Source organism: Actinia tenebrosa, unplaced genomic scaffold (assembly GCF_029948245.1).
Source record: "Actinia tenebrosa isolate PJP-AT-01 unplaced genomic scaffold, QUT_ActTen_1.0 PGA_scaffold5__44_contigs__length_20552954, whole genome shotgun sequence".
Lineage (NCBI taxonomy): Eukaryota > Metazoa > Cnidaria > Anthozoa > Actiniaria > Actiniidae > Actinia > Actinia tenebrosa.
Genome location: NW_028292582.1, coordinates 4,047,022 through 4,071,126, shown reverse-complemented (window position 1 = coordinate 4,071,126; position 24,105 = coordinate 4,047,022). Strand labels below are relative to the sequence as shown.

General features: G+C 37.9%; 4 protein-coding genes and 1 non-coding gene across 5 annotated transcripts; 2 read left to right on the top strand and 3 right to left on the bottom strand.

Annotated features, from left to right (window-relative positions):
* Positions 1-18: 18 nt before the first annotated feature.
* Positions 19-4,153, top strand: LOC116290565 (uncharacterized). The gene is made up of 5 exons (XM_031697630.2): positions 19-420; positions 1,489-1,571; positions 1,893-2,201; positions 2,455-2,613; positions 2,855-4,153. Exons 1-5 carry the CDS (start codon positions 126-128, stop codon positions 3,122-3,124), a joined length of 1,116 nt encoding a protein of 371 aa, XP_031553490.1. The 5' UTR covers positions 19-125; the 3' UTR covers positions 3,125-4,153.
* Positions 4,154-4,619: 466 nt separating this feature from the next.
* On the bottom strand, positions 4,620-7,398 carry LOC116290566 (uncharacterized). The gene is made up of 3 exons (XM_031697632.2): positions 7,210-7,398; positions 6,894-7,038; positions 4,620-6,209 (listed from the first exon to the last, which is right to left on the bottom strand). Exons 1-3 carry the CDS (start codon positions 7,299-7,301, stop codon positions 5,859-5,861), a joined length of 588 nt encoding a protein of 195 aa, XP_031553492.1. The 5' UTR covers positions 7,302-7,398; the 3' UTR covers positions 4,620-5,858.
* A 485-nt stretch (positions 7,399-7,883) lies between these two features.
* Positions 7,884-21,869, top strand: LOC116290569 (uncharacterized). Its single transcript, XR_016121320.1, has 8 exons — positions 7,884-7,970; positions 9,399-12,455; positions 18,691-18,768; positions 19,961-20,023; positions 20,401-20,475; positions 21,218-21,280; positions 21,499-21,573; positions 21,787-21,869. It is a non-coding gene; the product is annotated as an uncharacterized LOC116290569 (transcript).
* On the bottom strand, positions 13,578-18,219 carry LOC116290571 (potassium channel subfamily K member 16). The gene is made up of 3 exons (XM_031697641.2): positions 18,120-18,219; positions 15,605-15,896; positions 13,578-15,103 (listed from the first exon to the last, which is right to left on the bottom strand). The coding sequence occupies exons 2-3, from the start codon at positions 15,885-15,887 to the stop codon at positions 14,553-14,555; spliced, it is 834 nt and encodes a 277-aa protein (XP_031553501.2). The 5' UTR covers positions 15,888-15,896; positions 18,120-18,219; the 3' UTR covers positions 13,578-14,552.
* On the bottom strand, positions 21,731-24,105 carry LOC116290570 (potassium channel subfamily K member 9-like). Its single transcript, XM_031697636.2, has 2 exons — positions 23,813-24,105; positions 21,731-23,233 (listed from the first exon to the last, which is right to left on the bottom strand). The coding sequence occupies exons 1-2, from the start codon at positions 24,096-24,098 to the stop codon at positions 22,677-22,679; spliced, it is 843 nt and encodes a 280-aa protein (XP_031553496.1). The 5' UTR covers positions 24,099-24,105; the 3' UTR covers positions 21,731-22,676.

Genomic DNA, 24,105 nt, shown 5'->3' with positions numbered 1-24,105 from the left:
TACAAAGATCAGCCCCATATTTGCAATATATAAATACAACGCGACTTGAGTTGATCAATTCATTCTGAGAAAAGTCGTTGAATTTGTACTGTTATTTCTTGAAAATTCTCAAAACTATATCTGCTATGGCTGCTGCTGAAGTTCAGGCTCCTCTGGAGCAAGATAACGCCATGGAATCATCAGAAAACAAGTCCTTTTCGTCTCGTCTTTACGAGTTGCCTGTCGTCGTTGCCGCCATTGAACAACTTGGTCAACTGTACGGCACTGTGAAGGAGAGAAATAGTGTCACTAAAATGGCCTGTAATGCTGGAGAAAGCACTCTTTCAGTGGTTACTTCAGTCTCTAAGCCTATAATCGAAAAGGCTACCAATACTGCTTTTACTTTGGCCACACCAGTCGTTGGGAAGGTCGAAGATCCAGGTACGTATTTATACGAGAGTCGAACGCCATCGAAGTCATAGGCTTGTTTTTTTTAATTAGAAAAGTTTTTTTTTAATATTTTGAAAGTCATTTTCTATATAACAAAGTTTAAGTTTAATTTTTAGAGCATAAGGTATTTTTGTTTTTGTTTTCAGTTTGTTTACATAGAATTGACGATGAATATTGTCAATGATCATGTCGTGCTTTGAAAAAGTCAGATGAGCTTATAACTTGTCGTTCGGTTTTTCTTTCACTTTCATTTTAAGTTTTACAGAAAAACTCCAGTACTTTGGAATATTTCCAGAAAACCGAGACATGATCTCATAATCTGTCGTAAATAATCTGTATAGAATGATAGGTTCAAAGTTCATTAGTATTTCACAATCAACTCATTTCCTGGTTAGTTTCAAAGTCCATTTATAACAATAGCTCAGAATATGTAACAATCAATGCATTTCCTGATTTTATATTGTTTAATGATCATAATTAGATTAACTCAATCTACATATTACATGACATTTATTTAGAATCTGGTAATGGTTTTAACAAAAATTGTGTTAGATAACTAGCTAAAAACTAGTGTGAGCTGCATATATTATTATTGTTACTTATATATATTATTACTTAAAGGACTTGAAGTGGTAGACAACTAGCCTGAAATATCAGTCAAATATTATATATGTTAACCAAAACCTATTATGAGAACGTAAATATACATGAAATGTGGCTAAAATGTGTGTGAAGGAATTCCATGTTTGTGGAAATTGTCATATAGATCAGCTATAGGGCATAAGTTGTCAAGTACCTGCTTTCTTATTGGTGTACTTACTTATTAGAAATAGCATCAGGGTTTTCATTGTGTTTTGAAATGATAGGAGAAGATCATGAACTGCAGAAAGTCTTGGGGACTAAGTAAACATTTTACAAATTATAAACTATTAATGGTAGTTTAAGCCAGAAAATTTTGCTCAGATTTTTTATGAGCTGATTGCTGCATGTATTACCTATATAATAAGGCTTGGCTGACAGTGTTCCTAAAATTTCTCTTCTTTCTGTCAATTTTTATAGTTGGAACTATTGACCATGTTGCATCAGAGACTCTGTCAAAAGTGGAGGAAAAATTTCCCATAATTACCAAGTCTCCAACTGAGGTAGGTAAAATACAGCATCCAGCACAGCAATCAATATGCCATTTGATGAAATGCTTTGACATAACAATTTTATACCACAACAACCAAGCAGGGCTTAAATAACGGGCAGTAAGTCACCAGTCATGATGGCTGGCCAAATTAGTTTTAGCTCAGTCATACCTCATTTCTGGCTTAACGTTCTAGTCAAAATGTCCGGCAAGGAAAAAATTTGACAGGACACATTTCAATTCTGGGCAGATATTGTCCAATGTCCAGCCATTTTAAGCCTGGCTAAGCACCCTTGATTTCCAGAGTCATTCATTATGCTGCTACTTACTTTAGATTGCTGAGATCACCAAGTCTGCGGTGACTTCACGTGCCTATGGCTATTATGAAAATGTCCAAAACCTGGGCATCACCAAGATAGCAGTGGAAAGGGCTAATGATTTGGTCTCATTCACTGAGCTAGTGGCAGAGATTGCCCTGCCTACTGATGGCACCTGCAAGGAAGACATGGATGAGCTTGCAGAAGCTGATAATGATAGGGACCAGGGATTGGTTGTGAGGGCTAAGCATCTGGGAAGTAGAGTTACTAGGAGAGGAAAGAGAAAGCTCTTGACATACAAACCTGTGAAGGCAACTGCCGATGTTGTAAGTATAAAATATGTGATTTTGTAACTTTGAAGAAAAATGATTTTCCTGTAGGTTGATTAGTTGTAAGTCTGTCAAGCGAAGAAATTGAATTTGGCCATACTGAAAGAAAAAGGATATAATACTCAAGGGAATGGTGGTCTGAAATAGAAACAATGTGATTAAATTGGTCCATTCAAAATATTGTCTTGTAACCAACCCTTGAACAGTGTTGAAACCGAATCTCATATTAGTATTTTGCCTTTATTTTCAGTTGGCTTGTGCTAATGAACGCCTGCATGGTGTTGCTGACATGTCTGCTGATGCTGGTAAGAAGGTTTATGATGCCTATATGTACATCCCAAACACTGCAGTCAAGATTTCTGGAGAAGTCATTGTCTCGGCTAAGGAATTTGTCTTTGCTTTTAGCAATGTAAGTAATATTATTGGACATATTTTAATCCACATTACTGAACAGTTATAAAAATTCTATCCCAGTAAAATTTTTAAATTTTTTACAAGTCACTAAAATAGTGCATTTAGAAATGTATTTGTTTCCGAATTTTCACGATGTAGTTTCTGGAGGTAGGGTCATGGCTGTCATTCTGTTTCATAGAAACTGAAAAAAGTGTTTCTTAGTGAGGAGGTTTCAATTGTTGATGTCTTGTTCTTAGGCACATGATGTTAAGGACCTCCCTGCCGCCATCCTCAACCTCAGCAAAAAGGCTGTCGACCCTCTATCCAACATGAAGGATTCTGTCATGGCATATGTCTTCGTCCCCAGTCAAGTTGTGACTGAATACGTCCTCTCCTCTCGACCAGTACAATGGATCATCCCCCAGGTTGTCTCTACTGAAGACATGAGCAACTTGGAGATAAGCATGGAGGAGATTGAAGATGATCTCTCAGACTCTGACAAAGCAAAGGAATCTGAAATCAAGTAGAATTTAATTTAACAAGTAGTGACATTTTATTAAGATAATCCACAATTTAAACCAGTTCTATACATTATTTTGTCATCAAATGAGTGCATTATAACCAATAATAACAGTAATTTAGCTAAAAAGTTTTAGAATTTTTGTTTTGCTTCTGTTGCATATTTTTGTCTTGTTACCTATTTCATTACCAGAGTTTGCATTCCTATTATTTTGATCATCAGCAAAACCTGATGTGTTAAATTCCAGTTTTGTTGCAACTCAGATATGTGAGTTAACTAGCCATGCCTTGACTTAGAAGCCCAGAGGTTGTTTCAGTGTATTGATACAATAAATTGAAGTTCATTGGTCCAAGAAATTGAATGGTTTAGCCCTGGCTCATCCAAAATCCCAGGGCCTGGCTTTCTTCTTAATGTTATATTAGCCAATCACAAACCATCAGTAGTTTTATTTGCCAAAAGTTCTTTATTTCTGGGCTTAGACCAAAAAGAAAGCCTGCTCCACAAATAGAAAGGGTTTTTTCCTGCGAATGTCAGATATGAAACATTTTCATTTTCCCCCTTTATTTCACTTTACCTTTTGCAAATCCCAGGGGCAGATCTAAAGGGGGAGTGCACCCCTTCTAGATGAGCTGATATCTACTGCATTAGTGTTTGAGTTTGTAAGCAAAGTCATTGCTAAAATGAAAATCCTGGATGGTTCATCCCCCTAGAAAAAAATACTGGATCATTTTGACCAGTAATGTTTAGCCAGAAATAAGATATGACTAAGCTAAAACTAATTTGGCCTGTCATCATGACCGGTGACTAATCGGCAGTCATTTTAAGCCCTAAAAGATCTGAGATGTGACTGCCCAAGACAACAGGGATGACCAATTCAGTAACTAAGCTTCGAGTATCCATGAGTTAGAAAAGGACAGTTAATCAAACTGCAACCGATATATCATGTAGTTCAGTTCTTAGCATAGCAGAAATATAAAATTGCTTATTTTATTACTGTAACCTGTTGAAATAAAGCATATCTTGCAAAAATACATAATGGCTGGTTCTTTGTTGGTACTAATAAGTTGATTGAAACTCATTACTGGTCAAACTTCAGCAGGGGCGGTGGAAGCTGAAAATCTTTGGGGGGGGCACTGAAATATTATATTCAACGCTATGTGATAATGACTGCTGTTTTGTTGATTGCAGATGCATGTGCCATAAAACTATGACTGCAGTTAACCAGGCCCCCCCCAAAATTTTGGGGGGGGTCACGTGCCCCCTGGCTCTGCCGCCCCAGTTCAGAGAAGGGCAAGCACTGCCTCCCATTCTCGATCATCCACAAAATGTTTCTATCAAAAACTTGCTATTTGATAAAATCTTTTGTTGCAATGTAATCAATGTAGTCAACTAGATGATGAGGCATTTGGCCATTTTGCTACCATAAGAGAGTTTTAGTAGCTTTACTCCCACAACTTACTCTGACATTCAGAGTACTGGGCAGAAATCACAATGCAACACTGTTTCTGACAACAAATGTTTTCTTTTTATTTTAAAAACAGTTTTTGAGTGTCACTGCCAGTTCTAAGTCCAGATCTTTATTGTGCAGCAGCTGTGTTAACATTGCCTGTACTATATCTTTGCTGTTCTAGACTTACATTCAAGTGCATCAGAATGAGGAATAATGGCTTTAAAATAATATTGTCATGGGAATAAAGTCATGGCTGCTCCATGATAAATTGGCTGCCAAAGCACAAAGCACTGCACTGCATAATTTTGATTTGTATATTGCATTCCTGCAAAATTATATAAAAATTATGATGAATATTTTTGAGTTTAACTCCACCACGGTCAGTTATAAAACAATGAAATAGAGACCCCTGGCAGGTTCTGGGGGACAAAACAATAGGTTCAAATTCTCAAGAGATTGGAATTATTTTGTTTTGTCCCCCAGATGGAGCTGCTTTGAAATCAAGGGTGGATCCAGGGGGGGCAAAGGGGGGCTGAAGCCCCCCCCTTCAGCAGAAAAAACAATGCTTTTTTATATTGTTTTCCGTTGTGTTGACGGAAAAAACTCATTTAGCCCCCCCTTAAAATTTTGGCTGGATCCGCCCTTGGACATCACATGCAAGGGGTCTATTACTGAAAATTAAAAACTGGAGTATTGCTGTAAACAAGTTAAAGATTGCGTGTGATTGCACTTAAAAGGTGTCCTAAATTAATGTATAAATTAAATTTATCTCAAAGAAATAGAGCCCTTGCATCTATTGATCCCAAATGCAATTCAATTTGGAGGATGTACAATTAAAAAAAATGTTTAGGAAAATAAATTTCTCTTGTTTTGAGTTGTCCTCTAATTTAACTGCAATGGAAATATCCTGCAAGGGTTCTATACCTGGTTTGACTTGGCGTAAATGTATCCAGTTGATTCAATATTTTATTGTATGGTAATGGTAACCGGTCTTTTTGATCCACAGTCTTTTCGATGCACCTATATACACTTTTGATCCATATATATACACATTTGATCCACAAATAAAGCATACAACAATTCCTATATGCTGTGTATATCCAAAATGTAACTAATAACAGAAATTTCATAACTATGTTGGATCAATTGTGTATATATGTGGATTGAATGTGTATAAATGTGGATCGAAATTATATATAGGTGGATCAAAAGTGTATATAGGTGGATTCAAAAGATCTGGATTGAAAAGACTAGCCCTGTGGATCGAAAAGACTGGTATTTATGGTAATAGTTATGGTGCTTTTCGTCCATGCTTTATTATGGAAACCTTGTCCATTATTTTACGAAGATCTACATCAGATCTCCATTGCAAGACAGGCAGCAGATCAAGCCGCATGACCAGCAACAGACTGAAATGGAACTCGCCCATCAAAAACTCATTAAGCATATCACAGAATTGAAACAGCAAATCCTCTCCTTTTGTGAATCTCTCCAGGGATTGGATTCCTTCAAATACTATGTGGCTAAGGATCTGGATAGCAAAGCACACTGGAATTGCAATGGCTGCTAAAAGGACTGTTCCATTGTTTTCTGACAGAACTGCATGATATCCAATCAGGCAATAGCCTAGTGAATATGCAAACTGTTGAATGCAAATAAGAAGACAGACATTATGAAATGCATACTTAACTGGAGGAAGGGAAGTCTAGATTTAATGGGGAAAGCAGATCAGGAATTTGTTAGGGGGTGTCCCAAATGAAGAAATGTTTAGAGAGATATTATGCATCCTAAATGTTTCTTTTAACGGGCCTTTCACGAGTCACGCTTAAAAAGTGTAAGATTAATTACGGCATTAGGGGGGGTGTTAGTTGTACCACAGGATCTGCCCACCCCCAAAGGTTTGTAAGTAACATATCAAAGTTTTAAAAGGGCTCAATCTGCATTTTTTTCTTTTCTTGTGTTATATGTTTGAAAGGATCCAGAACATTTTCAAAGCGGCTGGCTTTTTCTTACGAAGGTATCCTATAGCATCCTTTTAGGTTCTACCTTACCATTTATTCTTAACTTTTTTTTTGACTCCAAAGAAGTTGGAGCTAGCCACCCAAATATCCACCACCCTGAATCTGGACTTGGGATTACGAAATTATCCACCATGGGCAAGGGGACAGGGGCTATGATAAAGAGGAAAGTGTAAAAAAAATATATGGCTGTAAAAATGCTAAAGAGATCCATAGTAAACTATCTCATTGTCTTCCATTGTCAAGAAAGGAAGACTTGGAGGGGGATTAATAACAATCAAACAATCAATAATTGTAACTTTACTTACCCCAGCTGGTGGCTCTTGAGCAATACAAATAACAAGCTTGCATATAACTAGGAAAAGTTGAAGATAAAAGGGTAGATATTGACCCCCTAAGAAAAGGACTGACCATGCAATACCCCAAGAAGCAAACCAATGTACAACTATGTTCCTGGAAGGGACGATGAATAAATCAGTTAAAACAAACAAAGAGTAAAAATATTCTCATGGAAATTATCAAGACGTGTAATACATTTGTTAGGGCAAGAGAAGCATCTTGAATGTCTAGAATGTATACTTTATATAAACTTCACAAAGAGAAAATCACTTAAAAATTATTTACCAGAATTTTTTATGCCCAATTCGCTTCGTTGCCATTTGCCTTGAACTATCAAAGAAGTAGTCAAAGCCGAAACCAAATGTTTTCTCTCGCATTTTCACGGTAACTTTTAAAATCTCGACGCCAGCTACACAAAGAACAATTATTAAAACTGCAGCAAAAGTATGCGACCAGACCAGTCTCACAACATGGTTACTTATCATGTGACATATAACATTACGGCCCGGGTTAATAAATTACAGTGCTTATATATTCAGCTTATATACTTTTACAGAATAACGGATATAATATTCAAAAAAATCACAATACTCATAAAAGTATCGTAATATACTTACAAATATTTAGCAGCAAAGAGAAAGTTTGTAACATATTTATTTTCAGTAGGAAACAATTTTTCTCGATCGAAAAATTACTTCCGGTTGATATCGTATTTATTCTCAAGTGACCCTGGCAGCAATAGTTCCTTTTAGGGCTATAAATTTTCTAAATTATAATACTGAGCGTTGAAAAGATATTTTCATGTAATTACAGATAACTAACAGCAAAGATAAAACTTGTAATAGTTTATTTTAGTCGGGACGGAACAATTTAAAAAAAAAAAATTACTTCCGGTATATATTGTATTTCATCTCAACCCAGGCTTCTCGCTCTTCTTTTGTTTGATTCATTCGCGACGCCTTGGAGAAAATCAGGATTTGGTCGTTTTGAGTTCACACGAGAATATCGAGGAAATCTTCTCTGTTTAATTCAGAAACGTTTGAAAGGTTAGTATAATTACTTACGGAATTGTTGGTTTATCGTTCGGATGGATTTTTTGAGGAAAATGTCCAAAGATTGTCCTCAAAGTGAGACCTGTTTAGCGTAAATCGAAGACAGTTAATGACATTTTTACAAGGCTAATAATATCAAGAACCATAAAATGGAATTTAAATTAATTAGGAACGAATAAAAAGAAGCAAATGATACCAACTAACCAGCACTTCGTGGTATATCCTTTAGGACTTCAATTTAGTACGAAATAACAAAAACAAATCTAATTTATAAGCGAGAAAAGGTTTCATTCATTTTATGCATAAAACACAAAACTGTCATCACGAAGTCTAGGGGTTAAAGATATCATGAGAACAAAAAAAACCCACAAGAGACATTTTGGTGAGAGATGAAAGAGATGTAAACTTAAATTTTAAGATAGATCTTAAACTTTCATCAGTTTTTCCGGGGATGGGGAATTGTTTTTTGGGGGGTGGGTTGGATAAACATGTATTGTTCTCTCAGGGAGGGGGCAAGTCTAGTTCTTGTTTTGTGATTGGAGTTACTGCATGGGGGGAGGGGGGGGGGGGTTGGATAAACATGTATTGTTCTCTCAGGGAGGGGGCAAGTCTAGTTCTTGTTTTGTGACTGGAGTTACTGCAAACACTGTGACCTGGAATCTATTTAGAACTGTGGTTTCCTTTAAAAATGCTACCTTTATTTGAAACCAGTGGATGCAGAGGTGTACGGTTGTTTCCCAGTACATGGTATGATAATAGAAAGGAGAAGATGTGTACATATATATTGTACAATGGCTGTACATAAGTGAAAGGAAAAACAGTGGTAGTGTTGGAAAGGATAGGTAGTGACAATATAGATATTAGTCCCTCGAGCTTGGGGAGCTGAGTTGGTTGGTTCTTTTTCTGACTCCGAGGGTTTTTCTGGTCCTCCGGTTTTTCCTCCCTCCTCTCAAATCAAAGCTAACTAATTCAAACTGGTTAGAGCTGTGCTCCGGGGTCATACATGGACTGTATAGAGGCTGCCCCAGCTGCGCCACTGCTGTACTTGCGGTGGTGATAAGCAACGACAAGGTTGTGAAAAACATTTTAGAGTTGGCATTGCATTGTGGGGCTGTTTTAATTAAGGGAAGAGATATTTCCAAGATGAATTCTATTTTGTCCCTTAAAACAGTTCCCCAATGCACTACAAATCCAACTCAACCCAGTTTTTTCCCCAACCTTGGATTGGCTAATGTAGAAGAGGAAAAATGTCGAAAGTAGGGGGAGGAATTATGTTGACATTAGGACAATATAACGAAACATTGTGTATTGGCATAAGCTATAGTAAAGGATGATTGCACTGGCTGCACTAAGGAGCAGTAGTAAATGTCAAGTGTAGCAAGAGAATACACTGACCTACGATATTGCTTATTTTTTGTACAGGACTAAATGGAAGAGCAAAATACAAGTGAAGATCAATCCCTGGATTCCATTGAAGCGTTGAGTGGCATATTGAGCGTGGTTAATGCTTTATGCAGAGGAAAAACAGAAAATAATGACAACGAGAATAATGATGATGGTTCTAGTTGTAATGATGGTGGTGATGATAATGATGACGATGATGACGATGCTTTAGGAGAAATTGGTGAGGGAAAAAACTGTTTCCTTGAATCTGAAGGGCAACGTGTCACGCACTTCACTTCTGATGAAATCAAAGACAATAACATGTCGTCACGGTGCGACTCTTTAGTGGACTCTGACAAACAAACACAGCCACTAAAACGACCAGCTGAAACTCAAAATCCATCACAAATTCATGCAAAGAGAAACTATACAATCGATGTTCCTACTTACTTACTAGATGAAACGAGAATTATTACCTTCCCCGATGTATACGCAGCAGTCAGAAAAGCTTGCGGAAATTGTTCGTCCTTGAGGGGTAAGATCAACAAGCTAGGTATAGTCGCCAAGCGGTTTCACCCATGGGAGATGACACGCCTCAAGCACGTCGGAGCCATTGGCCTTGATGTGAAGTGTTGCTCGTACATTAATTCCGAGGAATTCATTCAAATTATCCAGAACTATAAAGATGTGGAGTCTCTGTCCCCAGAAATGTTCAATTTTCTATCCGCAGTCAACCTTACTTGCGTAGCTACCAACAAGTCCTTAGACGAGAAAGTTGTCAAGGTTGAGTCAGTTTTGGACAGCAAATCGTCGAGATTGACGTCTAGTCCCCTGCACACTTTCATTGTGGATGATGAAGTCGTTGTCTGTACGGTAGAGCTGCAGCAAGTATTTGAGGCTTTGTTTGGAAAAGTTTTTTGTGTGTCGCTAACCAAACTTGGTGTCTTTCAGAAAAAATTCAACCCATGCCAGCTAGATGAGGTGATGGATTTTGTCGATATTGACGAGTCTAGCGTTTCGTCAGCGTCTTTCTATGTGTCAAAGAAAGATGGGGAAAGAGTATTTCGATACGCTGAAGCACTTTTCAATGTGGAGCAAGTTACAGTGAGATGGATGGAGCCTCTGAAGCTCACAGATAGTGCGTCGCTGACAGATAATGAGTCTTCCGACTCGAACTTTCAACGGTTCAACACAGGGAGCGTAGCTCCATTAGAAAGGGCTGCATCATCGATACCTGTGTTTGCTAGAAATACAAGTAATGTTCACTGTGTCCCTGAGATCAGTGATCGTACAAAAACAGAGACTGAGACAGACGAAGGAACTGTTTATTGTCTTCCAAACATATTGTATTCTAGTTCTGATGATTCGCCAGATGCCAGTCCTCAAAGTAATTCGCTTCCACGGGAAGTAATGAGCGACTTGTGTGAAGTTGGCGAGCCATCCAAGAAGATTTCCCCCAAAAACAATACTGAGGATATAACAGCGTTGGCAAAGTTCCAAGCTGAAGACAGCCCTTCGAGCTCATTTAGCGATGAAAATGTTCGAACTGATACTACTCGAGATGTGAACGAAAAAACAAAGTTTCTAAACATGGCAGGTCAAAACCAAGTGCTAGAGCCTTGCGTGAACCCATCGAGCACAAAGATTCTGAATCAATCAGCTTCATCGTCTGGTTTGTACCACTCGAATGAGGAATACCCATCCTCACCTGACAGTGAAACATCAAGCATCTCCGAACTTGACTCCTGTTCTTCTATTCGTACGTACCAGATCGATGGCAATGAAGTGGTCTGTATACCAGACATTCACAAGATTGTTATTCACTTGTATGGACAGAGCGTTCAGGTTGGATACTACCTACAAAGACTACAAATCCCAACCCAACGATTTTCCACGGACCATGTCAAGAGGCTTAAGGCCTTGAATGCTTTAAACTCAAAGGCGACACTTTGTACATACATTTTAAAATCAGACGCCCAACGCTTGCTCAAGATGTACGATGTCTTCTGCACAGAGAGCAAGATACAGCAGATTCAATGGAGCAACCCTGTTTCCCTGGAAGCCTTCGAGGGCGCTATTCCATACAGAGAAGAAGCACCAATCTTACCCACAGAGAGCCTGAAGTCCAAATCAGCAGATCCTATTGGTGTCCTGAAGATTCCAACTTTCAAGATAGATGGCGAAGTTGTCGTGTCTGTTCCAGATGCACACAAGGTTGTACAGGTACTGAACGGCCAAAGTGTGCAAGTAAGATACAACATGGATAAATTAGGGATAGTCAAAAGAAAGTATTCCTATTCGCAGGTGTATCAATTGCGCGCTATAAGTGACTTAAAGCGGCCCAGTATGTGCACGTTTATTACAAAGGCAGACGCGGATAAACTACTTGCTCACTACCTGACAGCCGAAAACGTGTCGAGGTTGAATTATATTCATTGGTTACCGCCTGTACAACTAGAGGAGCTTAATGGTACTCGCTCTGATGGCGTTTCAACCGTCCAGGATGTTGGTAATACTGGCAGAAGACTTCGGATGGTCAAAGTGCGGAGTCAAATCTTGAACAGAAATCTTTTAACTACAAACGGACAAGTGATGTTTCCAAAGATATGGAAACTTTCCTGAAAGAACAAAGGGCTAGCCAGTTTTCCGCTTTACCGTTGACGTCTAAGAACAATGAATCAACTTTTACGCCAAGCTCTGTTGCTCAGAATAACAAGACTGCTGTGCATCTTTCTTCTGAATATCACCATCAAAACTACACGAAGCAAGGATTAGAAGTAGTAACTCTAGATTCAAGAATGGACGAAAACCCTTCATCGACAAGTCCAGCCATGCCAGATACATGTATTCAAGGTACAACAAGGGACCACTCCAGTTCGGGTCCTCTTGAGACTGCCACGGATAGCCCTAGGTATGGTCCCTTATTATCAGGAGCAGACGTAAGGGATTCTAGAAATACATATGATCAGCCTGCAGGTTCAGCTTACTCCACTTGTAACAAAACGTGCGCAATATCCACCGTGACCGTGACGAAGCCATGTTCTCAGAACACAAGTGATATCACTGATGACTATAGACGCCTTGTTTCTACACACAGTAAGTAGCATTTCACTATTCAGTTTGTCCGCTCACTAAGCTATGTTATTTAAAAATTGACAATGGTTTGCTTGTGTGAAATTACCCGTAAACCTCCGAAAATAAGCCATGGGCTTATATTTGATCAACGTGCCTTTTTTATCACGTCTTAGAACAGTAACGGAACGATATAATCGCGTTATATAAGGAGCTTATTCTCGGAGGCTTACGGTACTTTTGTCAAAGTATCATGTGGGCCAGAATCATTCTATCATTGCTACCCAGTTACGAAGAGAGCTATACACCTATTTGCACACTGCAAATTGTATCACAGCTGAACAACGTAATTTTCTTTTATATTGGAAAATGAAGCGTGGCTTTTGAGTTACAAATGCGATGTTTTAGTATTTTAGTCAGAAAACATAAAAGCACAAAAAATTCTGTTTAGTCTCAGATCGCCTTAATAAATGTAATTGATTAATAGGTCTATAAGTAAGTTGCTGCAATCAAGTTATGTTAATAGGCCGTTTGCACAATGGCGATATTTGACTACCACTGTGCTTCGCGAATTTTCTTGCATATTCAAATTCTTATTTCCTCATTAGAATGGTAAGCCAATAGGCCCTTTGCAGCTCAGTAATCACGTGCTGATTATAATTCACTGAGAGCAAATGAATGAACATTTTGATTCTCATGAGTGAAATATACTGGTGAGCAGACAGAATTTCTACAATCTGTTTCGAGAGATCGTAACAAAACTGCATTTCGTATCACACTGGATACACATTGTTTCATTCAGTCCTTTCCAAATAGCTAAAAAGAATCACCAATTTAAAATAAAATAAGAAAATTTGCTCACCAGTACAGACACGTGACCGTTAACTGCAAAGGACCTATTGGTGCTAATAAACTGAACAAAAGAAAGCGTGCAAGGGCTTCTGGTAGTTGAAGTTAATGACCCCGTAATGCAAATGTCCTATTAACAAAACAAAAATGCAGAACGAAATGGAATGAAGGTATGAGTGGGTTTGTATAGCACAGGTATCCCGAATGTCCCAATTCCAAATAATCCCAAATATAGTAATACAGTTCTTACAGAGGAGTCTGAAGTCCTTGGTGTCAGCTTTACGTGCCACACAGGCATAGAAGACAATGACAATATTTTATTAGGTACATAGATTAATAAGTTGATTTACATAATTTAAATCAAACCTTAAATTAGTACCAGCTAACGGAAATAACCTCAATGGCTAAACTGGTCAGTTAGCTAAGTAAAACAAATTACAATTTTTGGTCATTAAATTATATTGAGAAACATGTAGATAAGTATTAATTAAATAATAGTATATGAAAATTGGCATGGATGATGATGATAGAGGAGTCTAGGGCACGACAATAGGCCTTTTGCTTAATAATCAATTAACAAAGCAAAGCATGCCAATTAACTGAGCAGGAAAGTGCACGAGAAATTCTGGTAGTAGAAGTATATAAGGCTCTTTACATTAATGGATTCAGGATGAATTCAAGGGGGTGGCTGTTACCGAGAAAGCTAGTATGTAGCTCCCTCTTTAGATTTTACATGCTCTTTGATTAGTTTGCTGGATCCAGGATGAATTCAAGGGGGTGGCTGTTACCGAGAAAGCTAGTATGTAGCTTCCTCTTTAGATTTTACATGCTTTTTGATTAGTTTGTTGGATCCAGGATGAATTCAAGGGGGTGGCTGTTACCGAGAAAGCTAGTATGTAGCTTCCTCTTTAGATTTTACATTACTCTTTGATTAGTTTGGTGGATCCAGGATAAATTCTAGATGATGGCTGTTACCTAGAAAGCCAGTATATAGCTTCCTCTTTAGATTTTACGTTACTCTTTAAGGAGTTTGCTGGATCCAGGAAGAATTCAAGATGATGGCTGTTACCTAGAAAGCCAGTATATAGCTTCCTCTTCAGATTTTACATTACTCTTTATTCAAGGTTTTAAAACTCCAAAGGTAGTTAGCTAGCCATCCAACCCAGCCCGGATCTGCCTTGGGTATAAAACTATCATAAGGTAACTCATACGGGGATACCATAAGAGGATTGCTAGCCGCTTAATCTAGCGTGATCCGGATCCGCCTTTGGCTTAGCTGTTTGACTGTTCATTGTTGAGCTGAACATCATTGAAAATGCAACAAGGAGAATGCAGGCGACATTTGATTGCTTGGGTTAACTTTATAGTACAGTCGATAACACTAGCCAAAAGTGCCAAACCAATCAGCGTGAGTATAATATAAGCAATTTCGATAAATATTTTAACCCATTCGTCCATGTTGTCCATAAGTTTTTCGCTTCCAATCACGTAATCTCCAAAACCAACAGTCGAAAGAGTTATGAACCAAAAATAGAAACTTTCGTTGAAGGACCAATTCGTAGTCAATGTTAGGGCGTATGCCCAGAAGAAAAGAATCAACAACAGAAGCATTAGCACAAGCGTAAAGCACTTCATGTTCATTCTCTTGACAGCGGTGCGTTTGAGAAACCGCGTTTCCATGACAAAGATGATTTTGGTGCATGCATCCGTTACCGTGGCGCCGATGGAGTTAAGCGTTACTAGTGTCAGCGGTATTCCAAATATAGCCGTGGTGATAGTTAAAATTCTACCTGTTGGTGTTTTGGGCGTTATGTTACCGTAGCCTGTCGAGAAAAAAGAATTTTAGCGGAATTCCAGTCTCTTGCTTGCTATATATATATAATTACTAGAACGTAATATGTCTAAAGTTCAAGGTCTTGTCGATAGTATGCTTACAGTAGAGAATGTAGTCAATGATATAATGGTGATGATGGCGATTGCGATGGTGATGGCGATGGTATGGTGATGGTGGTGGTGGTGATGATGGTGGTGATGGTGATGGTGATGATGATGATGTTGGTGGTGGTGGTGATGGTGATGGTGCTGGTGATGTTGGTGATGATGTTGGTGGTGCTGGTGGTAATGGTGGCGCTGGTGCTGGTGCTGGTGATGGTGGTGGTGATGGGAAGGTGATGATGATGATGATGATATGTGGTAATGGTAATGATGTTGATGATAATGAGGTTGCTAACATGATTCTTTTGTGATTGGTGGATAACCCGTGTACTCTGACCAGGGAGTGTTATAGGGTACTCCACCTTACTTAGTAAGAACTACTGACCTACCTATTGTGGTACACAACGCCACCATGAACATTACTGACTTTGAATAAGTCCAGGTTTCTAAATCCGGTGGTTGTGATTGGTGGATAACCCGTGTGATGTTATCAAACTCTTCCCTCGTCATATTGTATTTTTGTTGAATATTCGTCCACAATTTCTGCAGTTTCACGTTTTTGTCGATTCTTTGTCCGGGGTCGGTTCTCTCCACAGCCTGCATTATGGCGGCGAAAATCAAGACATATGTTACAAAAAGGATCAGCCTTTTGATTGCTTGCTTTAACGTCATGTCTGTAAACTGAATGCATTACAATGAATGTCAATTCTCGCTGTTAGTCTTTAAATCAATCTACATTAGGCTCTAACTTATCTTTATTGTATAGCGCCTAGAGCATGCAGAAATGATTAGGCGCTATATAAATAACACATTACTATATGAGGAACTGCGCGTCAATCATTAGTCTCCCCCACAGCCGCTTTCAGTGTCGTCACGCAACGCTTTCTCCCTTGAGTAGCTACTCAGGGGAGAAAGCGTTGCGTGACGACACTGAAAGCGGCTGTGGGGGAGACTAGTCAATCATGGGAATTGTCATTTTATAAAAAGGGAGTGTGGGATGAAGATTTGACGCCATGCACAATGCCTTTGTCGAATATGCGCATTGAGGATATGAGAATGGGCGTCAATCATGCGACATGCGGAGCATGCGCACTGTGAATGACTGGGCCCTGGTTTCGAAAGGTGGCATAAATTGTCAGCGAGGCTGGTTTCGGTTTCTTTATTAGTCGAACTACTGCACCGGTCTTCTAAGTCTGATAACAACAGCTATAAGCTTGCTATGTGTAACTTTAATAGCAAACTGTTCTATTTCTTAAATTCACGACGCGGTTAAAACGTGGTAAACAGTTGGTCATGTTGTTATGTACGCACAAGGTGTAGCAGATTGCGAACCAGAAAGCGAGAACATTTACATTTGTAATTAAAGAGGGTGATATCTAATTATGATTTCAAGCAAATCAATAAATCGTCGATAATTAAACCTAACTAGATCTAATATATACAAGTGACTTAAATAGATAGTAACGATGAACGACTATAAAGAGTAGTCAAGTACAAAAAAAGTAAAGAAAAATATCATTAGTTTTTCAGGTAGCATTAATTTCTAGACTTTCTGTCTAATCATTTTCATTTTTCATAACATAATTCCCTTTCTCATAACTAACTGTAGGCGAAGTTTGGCACTGCCTTTCGATATTACTAGGTTGTGAGTTTGGGTCAAAACCAGGTGAAGACTTAAAAAATTTAGAAGCTTTGGCTAAACGTTTTTACCTTATTTCATAAACAATGTTTTAGCACAAGTTAGCGAGAATAATTTTCTGTTAAAATTATGCCGAATTGGATCGAAGGAGAGTGCAATGTCTCCTGACTTATACAGCTATTTCAAAAAAGGTTGTCGAAACCAAAGGAGGCAGGCGATAAGTAGCCTGCACTGCATCCGGAATTTTCTGTCGGACTTTACGAGTAAACGTTCGGAGGCACACAGGCTAGCGATAAGCGATTGGTCATTCCAAGACGGAATTATGGGTATAAAACTAAACACAAATAATGAGGCTTTTTGCAAAGGTGTCGTTGACTACAAACAACGCTGGCTATCTCAACATTAATGCCCGTGTCCTTAACGAGAAAAATATTAAGATACACAAGTCATTCCTACTATTCTCGAATCTTGGAATGACCTATCGCTTATTGCCTATCGCCTTTGGCTCCGAAAACCTTGAAATAGGTATATACACTATTAATTTACACCAGCACCTGCATGCAAATGTAAAAACACACCTTATGTCGAAGTTTCATATCATCTCAGTGTGTAAAACACAACATAATAGAAAATAATAGCATTCACAAGCGCGTTTACATAACATCTGGTCCTTTCTATATGTCATTAAGCACTAGACACCACTAGTGTGCACTAGACCTTGAGGGCCATGAGCACTTAATTCAGAATTCAAATTTGAAATGAAAATCCTTCAAAATAGAATTATATATTTTGACTTGTTTTTCTTTCCTCTAAATATTTCCATAATTTAGAAATGTAAAATTTTTCTCTGGAACAGCCGAAAAATGTCTAAATCAGTTAAAACTTTGGTTGCTATTTATCAAACATTTTCTCTATGTTTCTCTAAGTTATAATAATATAGATGATTATTTGTTTGTCGTGACCTGACTTTGATCAGCCCAGAAGTTGTCTCAAGGTTCGATCTGTGAGCTGGCCGTGCCCTGATTTTGATCAGCCCAGAGGATGTTTCAGGGTTCAATCTGTGAGTTAGCCGTGCCCTGACTTAGATCAGCCCAGAAGTTGTTTCAGGGTTTGATCTGTGAGTTAGCTGTGCCGTGACTTAGATCAACCCAGAGGTTATTTCAGGGTATCGTTAAAAAACTGATTGGAAGGTTCGGAGCCGGTTGATGAGGCTATAGTCATACCTAAAAATAATATTCTTGAGCGATAAAAAAGATCGGGCTTACCTTTGTGTACACTGGTATCGTAGATAAATGTATTCCAGTAAAAGCAACAAGAGTTATTGTAATGTGCCATACCTCTCTTTTGTTCAAATACAACTGGCAAATATAATTATAATTGTATGGCAACCAATATATGCTCTAAGCCAAACGGCTAAGTAATAACAAATTCCCATTCAGTACTGACGAAAAAAGAAAAAAAGAAATTTATTCTAATAAGTGTGATTCGAGTTATTAAAAATTAAGGCGATTCATTAGGAGCGTAGTACGAAGTGAGCTAAAACCATTTGTGTCAAATTAAAGCTCATAAAATATTGATATTCGGAACGTTCTCATGATACTTAGATGTGAGTCTGTCGGTAAAGTTTAATCAGCTTTTTTTTTGAATTACAGTAATGACGAGGATCAAAAAAGGGGTTATTTTTCATTGACATCTGACTCTCAGGGTAGCACTTTATTATGTCAGTTCTAGCTCAAATACTGGCTGAACGCTATGTTTAACTTAAGCTTTGTTAATAATAAACGAATGCAGATTTTTTCTCATATATACATGTCCATTAATTAATTAAACTCTTAGGTAACCCGGGAGAAAAGCGGCTTCAAGAAGAATGCAAAGATAAGGACAGTTCAGGCCTGGAAATAAAACGATTGAAAGGTATAATAAGCCTGAAGCGAGATGACGTTTTACCCCCGACTCTATACCATAATAGTTTTTAAAATTCTTTCATATTAAAATTTTTGATTCCTTAGAGAATACAGGAACAATAGTCATAATTAAAGAACAAAAAGCAGTGTGAAAAGGATTATGGAGACGGGGGTAAAACGTCATCTCGCTTCAGGCTTATTAAGGGTAGACAAAACTCTATGAGGAACCTTAAAAGAAACCTTATGGCTTATCAACTTTATTCCCTGACGCAAATTCAGAATAAAAAACGATTGAATTGCCTTATTTGATAATGACGTCACGGTTTGTTTACATCGGCTAAAATGATAAAACATTAGGATAAATTTAAGCTTAATTCTCTTCTTTCGAGATATTTAGCGTAATATTTAGTTGTTCTTGCCTTCACCAGCTCATAAACCAAATTTCATTGGGATTTAAGATGTGTTGTTGCCATTCCATCCCCTTCCAGCGACCATGATCCCTAGCGTTAAAACAATAATTTGTTTAGATAATAAACAATAATAAACCTTTATTTCTATAGCGCTAATTTCACTTTTTGCCCTAAGCGCTTTACAAAGCAAAATCAGAAATAAAAATATAACAAGTAAAATCCTATATTTACATTATATTACCACTGATAAGAAAAAGAAAAATTGACTTAGAGAAAAAACTATAAATTTTAAGCTATTCTAAATGAATGGGTCTTTAAGGCACTTTTAAAACCTTCAACATTAATAGACTCCCGCATTGCTAAAGGAAGCTCGTTCCAGAGCTTGGGGCCAGCAATAGAGAAGGCCCGATCATCATATGATTTGGTGTTTGTTCGTCAAACTTCTAGATAATTCTCAGAAGCTGACCTCAGAGCCCGAGTATGGGTCTTATAGATAGAAGTATATCTGTTAAGATGGTGCTAAACCATTAAGGCCTTTATAAACAAGTAAAATCTTAAAAATGATTAGATGTGACGTCATTATGAAAAAGGGCAATTAAAGCGTGCATAAATCTAATTAAAGCTAAAAGTTATTATTAAAAGTGATAGAAAACTTGCTGTGTTATGATAGCATTTCATTCTCAGCCAATAGCATTAACTATTTCATTCTCAGCTGCAAATGAAATTGTACTTCCTTCTTCTTCCCTTGTCACATGATTTATCGTCAATTACTTAACTTGTCTTGTTGTTTAGCTGAGAAAGATGACATCGCAGCGACTTTAGAACGAAAAGAGACCGAAATGAAGATTTTACATGGTAAAGTATGTTTGTGTGTCACGTTCCAGTGTCAGCACGTGTACAGTGACGTCATGACCGCCATATTTATTTAAAAGTGAAGTGTTTAGATTACATTAAGAAAAAAAAGACTATTGTCGACAGCATATCAATCACTTTCTCCAATGAAAGCCTGCGTTGCTCGGCGGTCTGAGGTATTGCGCATGAAAAAAAGACAAACACACGAAAGTCTATATATTATCCGCCATCTTTGTTTAGTTTGACCCATAGTGCCTTGATGGCCGCTGTATTATCGAAGTATTACACATTGCCTCAAAATAACTTGGTAGCTTTTGGGCTTAGATTCTTTACTCGACAGTTGGATAATACTAGTCATACATAATTGATTTTGGTTTCAGACGCTTACCAACAGCAAGTTGCTTGTGAACGGGAAAACCGAATAAAAGTCGAAAAAGAAGCAGCCGAATTGAGAGGTCAGACTTCATTGATCGTGTCTTTAAAAATTAATTTGTTTGATTGCAGCAGACTATATTAATCATGTCTATATATACTTCATATATTTCAATAATTAGTCACCAAAAACCTAGAGAGCTGTGATCGCTGAGAATCATGGGGAAATGCTTTATATCCAACAAGTAAAGCTTTTGACAAAAATTGCAGCAGTTGAGGACGCTCAGAGGAGGTGAACTCGTAACTGGTAGAAGATCTCAAGACCATCAACAGTTATCAAGCGGTTAAAACATGTAAAATGTATCTATCCACAATCCTTGTCGGTCTCAGCTTTGTAGCTTTTCAGGTGACTAACTTTATTGAAATAAGTGTTTATTTTTTTACTATGTGAAAAAGTAAATTGTTGATAAATACCGCTGTTATTAGTGATCGTAGGCTTATTTCATTCTTCCCTACTCATTAGCCAAATCGATTTTCGCTATGCATGAGGAGGCTCTTGTTACTAGAATGAGGCCCATTTGTATAGGTTTACCATTGCTCATCAAAGGTCTAATGAAATAGTGAATGCTAGAGTGACAAAAGCTATCGAGGCTAACATTGTATGTATTGCGAAATATAGAAAATTTGAACAACGTGCTATATTATCTGACCTCCCCTTACGCGCTAAACAAAATTTCTGACCCGGCAAGAGGCAATGAAGCGAGAGAGCTTCTGGAACTGTGGATATAGAAATCATCCAAGATGATTTATTATGTAATATTTCAGCATCGAACGAAGAACTGAAAAAAAATCTTCAACGGAAAGAATCTGAAATGAAGATCTTACACGGTAGGATAAATGTGTTTTCTGTTTCATATCTATCTTCGCTTATATCAACGACAACAACAACAACAACAACTTCAACAACAACAACAGCTGTAACAAAAACAGCAACAACAGAAATTAGTACTGGTAGCAACTAACAACAGCAACAACAACACCAAAGGTTGGCCAGACGGATAAGAAAAAAAAGCAGGCTGCAGCTTTTATTTTTCGTATTATTTTAGATTCGTACCAGTATCAAATACGAAAAGAAAGACAAAGAAGAGAAGAATTGGAAAACGAACTAACGGACCTCAGAGGTAAGACAAACGTTGTTTCTCTTTCATGTCAAAGTACCAACGAGTGCTTTAGTGTCTTTTTTTGTGGGGGAGAGGAGGGGAGGAGGGAAGTGTTTTTTTTTTTGAGGGAGTGGGTGGGGGAGGGGAGGGGAGGGGAAACGTGAGTACGAATGATCGATGCAGATTGTACATTGTTTATCTTAATGTCTGGCGTATTTTCGCGTTCTTTTCTAGGATCTGTTGCCTTCGCTAGTGGAGTAGCTGTTAGTGATTCTCACATTAAACAGGAAAAATTCTAGGAAACACATTAAGGGAAGGTACGTTCTTTCATTAAGGGGGACTAGGGCTGAGGGGGACTAAGGCTGAGGGGGATTAGGGCTGAGGGTTCAGATGGGATGGTCATCAGTAAAAAAACTTGAACTTTTGCGGATGGTCAAACCTTTTTATTTTGACAAAAGCTAGTTCCTTGTTGACTTAATAGGAGGGACATTAATTTATTACTAAGTGAACGGGGGGCTACGACCATTTTCAAAGTATTTACTGCAAATCCCCCGGCCCTCCTCCCTTCCACCAATAAAAAGTCGTACCTTTCCTAATCAATAGACCGTTTTCTCAAGGTTGCGCGCGCACCCAAATTTAAGGGCCTTGACGGGCCACGATACCAGAACAGGAGCTTTATAATGAGAATTATCATACATTTCGATGAAAACTTTTTCGATAAGAATTCATAAGATCGATTATTCTCCGATCTAAATATAAAACTGGCTTCTTAATTTTACTGAATTTGTGTTTTTCAACTTTGTGGCTCCTCAAGTTGGATGCTTGAGAAAACGGTCTATCGAAAATTAGTGATGAGCTGCATAAACATACAACCTGTAATATATAACTATCAATGTATCTTCTCAAATGTAACTAGGTAAGCAAAAGAAATAATGTTTAAGGAAATGAAATGCAATTTATATAGAAAAATAGCTTATTTTTCTTTTGTCATTTCCGCCATGTTATTGACTGATTTAGCAAAAACCTTCTCAATAGCTACGTCCGTTAATTCCATTAACAAGGCCGCCCTGTATTTGTTTTCTGACTCTCTTGGGAATAGGTAGAAAGTGCTCTGAAATCTGGAGTCAGGTAATACATTCATTGTCTTTCTCTCTTGACTGACAGGCCTTTTTGGTATTCTCAACTTGAGTCGCCCTTAGTGAACAACAAAAACCATCTTTTGGTATTTCTATAGCTAGAGCACAGTTGATAACACTCGCCAGAGCAGCAAGCCCAACCAAAGTGAATAAAATACTTCCTATTGCCATTGCAATAGCATCTTTTTTTGCTACCAGTTCTGGTGGCACGAAGTCTCCAAAACCAATAGTAGTGAAAGTAATGAACCAAAAGTATGTGGCCTCAATGAAGGACCAGCTGGTAACCTGCGTTAGAAGTGCTGCTCCAATCACAACCATCAAATTCTTCAATACAATTATGGAAACCAATCTCTTTATCTCGATTGACTGAACTGAAGTGCGTTTGAGAAGCCTTATTTCGATGATTTGGACGAGTGTAGTGCATCCATCTGTTATCATGGCACCGATGGAGTTGAGAATCAATAGTGTCAGTGGTATTCCAAATATGGCTCCTATGATGCACAGCATCATTCCTCCTTTCGTCTTAGGTGTTATGTTGCCGTAACCTTCATAAACGAATAGAAATATGTTATCTTATGTTCCTGGAATTTCTTTGAAAAAACCTTATGAAATTTGAAAATGCTATTCCGGGAACAATTGGAAACTAAAGAAATATTATTGTTGTTCTTTACACTTTCTATTGGTAAACTTGACCAATAGAAAACCATTGGTATTTGAAACATTATATTGAAGAGCCTTAAGAAAGAAATGGTATAGGTTTTCCATACATCCGCTGTAAATGCTACTGAGATTTTAGCATTGGAAGATGTCAAATGTTCAATTAATTGGATCTCTGGAATCTTCCTTTGATTACCCTGAAAAATTCCTCTATGAAAAGTGCAATAATTTGAATAATTTGCAATTATAATTTTTTCCCCCTATGCCGCCCATTCCATTCATCCTCACATGATCTTAGGTTGTTGAAAATGTTTTCTTTCAAGAGAATATGAATTTTTTCTTCATTCTTTCTTATACACCATCAATAATAGCAGCGCCAATAAGTTCGAATTTTCAAGCAAAGGCATACTTCAATTTAAGTATTTCTTAGCCATGCCGCATTCAACGAAAAACAGCATTTTACATACCTATGGTGGTACATGTAACAATGGCGAACCTTATTCCTGTTCCATACGTCCATGGTGATTTATTCATCATTTGTGATTGTTGGATAACCCGTGTGATGTTATCAAACTCTTCCCTCGTCATATTGTGTTTTTGTTGAATACCCTCAAACAAGTTCTGTAGTATCACGTGTTGGTCGACTTGTTGGTCGTCCTCAGTCCTCTCTACCGCGTACATAATGGCGCCAAAAACCATCATATACACACTGAATAGAGCAATCTTGTAGACGATCTTACGGAATGAAGACATGGCTGGA